General features: G+C 47.7%; 1 protein-coding gene across 1 annotated transcript; it reads right to left on the minus strand.

Annotated features, from left to right (window-relative positions):
• Positions 1-246: 246 nt before the first annotated feature.
• On the minus strand, positions 247-852 carry LOC115499083 (interferon omega-1-like). The gene has a single exon (XM_030292810.1). It carries the CDS (start codon positions 850-852, stop codon positions 247-249), a length of 606 nt encoding a protein of 201 aa, XP_030148670.1.
• Between the last annotated feature and the right edge of the window lie 2526 nt (positions 853-3378).

Genomic DNA, 3378 nt, shown 5'->3' on the forward strand with positions numbered 1-3378 from the left:
AATATAAAAATAAATAGGATAAGCTACAAGAATAAATAAATAACAATAAATAAATAACATCAGGGCAATCATCTCTTAAGGACTGATGATCCTGAAGCCGGATTTTTTTTTTTTTTTTTTTTTACATATTCTTGCTTAATACTACTCACAAAATATTTGTGGAATTAAAGTCAATAAATTTTGTGATGAAGGCTGCAGTGACAGTCTCTTGAGGTGAGCATAGTGCAGGGTGATGTGGCACGTGAATCATTGAGAATCACTTGAAGGTGACCCCAGGTCTCCATCCTTGATGGCCAAGCTGTCTTGCAAGGTCGCCGAGGAGGACAAGGCTCTCATGATTTCCAGCCTGACAATTTCCCAGGCGCAGTCACTGTATCCCTCGTCCTCCAGGTAGACGCGGATGTCCTGGAAGTACCTCTTGATGGCCAGGGCAGGGCCGTGCATCCCCGGGGCGCGCTCTCCCTCGCCCGCGGCCTGCACCAAGCAGGCGTCCAGGGCTTCCAGCTGCCGGTGGAGGCCAGAGCGGAGTCCGTGCAGCGGCGCGGGGCTCCAGGCCGCCGAGGAGCGCTCCGTGTGCAACAGGTTGAAGGTCTGCTGGAGCAGCTCCCGCAGGACGGCGGCGGCGGCCTGGGCCTCCCGGAGCTGGCCGCCCTCCAGCATCTCCCGGGGGAAGCGGAAGTCTTTTCTGGCCCGCAGGCACAAGAAAGGGGACAGTCTCCGCATCTGGCCCAGGAGCACCAAGTTGTCCCTGCTAACCTGCGCGTGGCTCCCAGGCAGGGCACAGCCCAGAGGGCCTCCAGGGCGGCAGGTGAGCAGCGCCAGGGCGGTCAGCAGAGGGCGCAGGAGAGCCATGGGGAAGCCGAGGGGGCTGCTGGCCGGGCTGAGTTGGGCGGCTGGGGGACCTCGGGGCCCAGGTTCTCTGAGGACCGCCTCGAAGCATGGCTCTTAAATAGGGAACATGGACAATTTCATTTTCTGAACATCCTCTCCACTTCTACTTCCTTTTTTTTTTTGTTTTCATTTATGCATTCTCCTTATTGTGTAGGAAGATGTCATCAATCTAAAATACTACGCTGGCAATGGAAGCTTTATTTCCCAATAAACTTCTGATATGTCCATCCCAATGGACACTTATCAACCAAACGAGAAACGTCTTTGTCCTAAAGACTGGAGTGATGTAGGCATGTAGGCACTCATACACACACCTGCTCACATATATGTTTTCATATATGAACATTGCTCTTTGTGTTAGAAAGAAACTTTGGCCTTGATCGTGGACTAGGTTTTTACCCTCTTTACTTCATACAGAGACAGTCCCCTTCATTCCTATGGGTTTTTGTATCGTGCTAGGTTCTGACCAGACCACGTATGGTAAATAAGCTCTTTAGAACCAGGACTGGGTTTTAATTACTGTTGTATTCACATTAGAGGCTTGTGGTGGTAAGTGAATGAGTCTCTTGCATGTTTCTCTTCATTCTAGAAATAATTGATGCAGGTCCATGCAGTTATGCTTCACTGGAGCCTCAGGGTCAAGACTAATAATACAGACACTATCCTCCTGCCATTTTGTAACCCGTCTACAGTGCTCCTCAGGCTGTGCCAGTGTCCCCAGCAGGAAGCCCGGTTCTGGTCTGGGACATGTAGCTGTGAAGATTCTAATCCCAGATCATTTTATTTTCTCAGCAACCCCTCACGCGCAAGGTTGTTATCACCTCTACTAACATGTTCCTCTGGAGTGACTGAGTGTCCTCAACCCAGCCTCTCCTGGACTCACTCCCTGAGGGCAGGCTCACCTTGTCCTGTGGACATTAGAATTCCTCTGCTGTGGAGAGGCTAGGTTCTTTGTTAGCAAAACAGTTAATGCCCCTAGATCCTTGCCCTTGTCCCTGGAGTGTTTGTGTGAGACACCCTAGTTTTCAGTGGTGACCCCTTCTTTTCCTGAGCAGGTATCAAAGTGTCAACAGCCCTCTGATGCTGAGGGTCACAGTTAGTTTCCTCTAAGTAGGGGAGTGACCCAACTGTAATCATTTCACCTTTAGTAAACAAATACAGTAAAACCTTGGATTGTGAGTAACTTGTTCTCTGAGTGTTCGTCAAGAGGAGCAAACATTTCTAATAAATTTTAACTTGATAAAGGAGCGACGTCTTGCAGTAAGGGTAGTAGGTGATGCTGAGTGTCACATGATCACCACTGAGCCAATGGTTCTCTCTTTCTCTCTCTCTCTCTCACACTGCTGGATTGTGGGTGATCCTCTCCCATGCTCAGATGCTCGGTCTCAGGCCGAGGTGTTTGGCAGAAATCAGTGATTTTTCAGAATGTTGGAAGGTGCCCACAACTGGCACTAGTGTATTTTTTGTCACTTCCAAGCACCTACAGACAATCCTTTTTTTTTCCATAAAAGAGTAAGCTTGGGAATGCTTTGCTTCATTCTAGATCAGGCTGCCTGCAGATATAGACCCTTCTTCTGCTGCCTTATTGCCAGTTACATTATATACAGTAGGCGGCAAGAGTTTATTAATACTGTACTGTAGTCAACAGCTTCCAGCACAGAAACTAGCGACTCTCCGTTGTCCATTCAGTCTGGGTATTTCTCTTTGGCTTCTTAGTCTGTTCATCTGTCTGAGGGTCAGAATGTAGGGGGTGAGGCCCCGGCTATTGTGTCGGGGAGAAACAGCCTTCTCTCCTTTACTTACTCGTGTTATTTCATTTTAAATTTAAAAAACAACAACAAAAAGAATTTTAATGACTTAGTTTTTACGCAGTGGTTTACTGGACATAGTCTGCCTTGCTCTTCCTGCAACATGTTTTATATCATCCGCAGGTTAATACAAAGGCAAGTAAAAGAATGAGGGGCTGCACCACTTTTCTCTATATTTCCAAGATATCAGGTTTTTGTTTTTTTGTTTCTCATTTCAACTCTCCTAGAAAGCAAAACACAACAATTGTGTTGGGCAAAAGAAAATATAGGTCTGAATGTCATGAAAATGAAAAAAGGGAAGTGACTTGTCTGCTGGCAAAAAAGCAAAGGGCTGGTTAACACAATGGGTGCAGCAAACTGGGGGCTCGGAGCTCTGGCAGAGGGAAGAGTGAAGGCCACACTGAATTCCCCCAAATCAGGAAAATAGCTGCTTTGGCCTGAGGCTCAAAGGAGAGAGCTGGCGGATGGTGATCACTCCCTTCGCCCGCCCGTGCCTCCCACCCTGAGACTCGGTTCTCCAACACTTTCGAGTATTTAACACTTAATGCCTGTGGGATTGAAACTGAATATGGCTATAGAGAGTTTCAGGGCAATAGTCAGTCCTTGTCATAGACAGCGTTAGAATCTGTTGTTGCCAGCTGGTAGCTTTTTGCAGCTTGAGGGGACATCCTCAAGAAGT

Source organism: Lynx canadensis, chromosome D4 (assembly GCF_007474595.2).
Source record: "Lynx canadensis isolate LIC74 chromosome D4, mLynCan4.pri.v2, whole genome shotgun sequence".
Taxonomy (NCBI): domain Eukaryota; kingdom Metazoa; phylum Chordata; class Mammalia; order Carnivora; family Felidae; genus Lynx; species Lynx canadensis.

Excerpts from the sequence above, each read along its gene's own strand:
- LOC115499083 (XM_030292810.1), bottom strand. The coding sequence starts at position 852 with ATGGCTCTCCTGCGCCCTCTGCTGACCGCCCTGGCGCTGCTCACCTGC.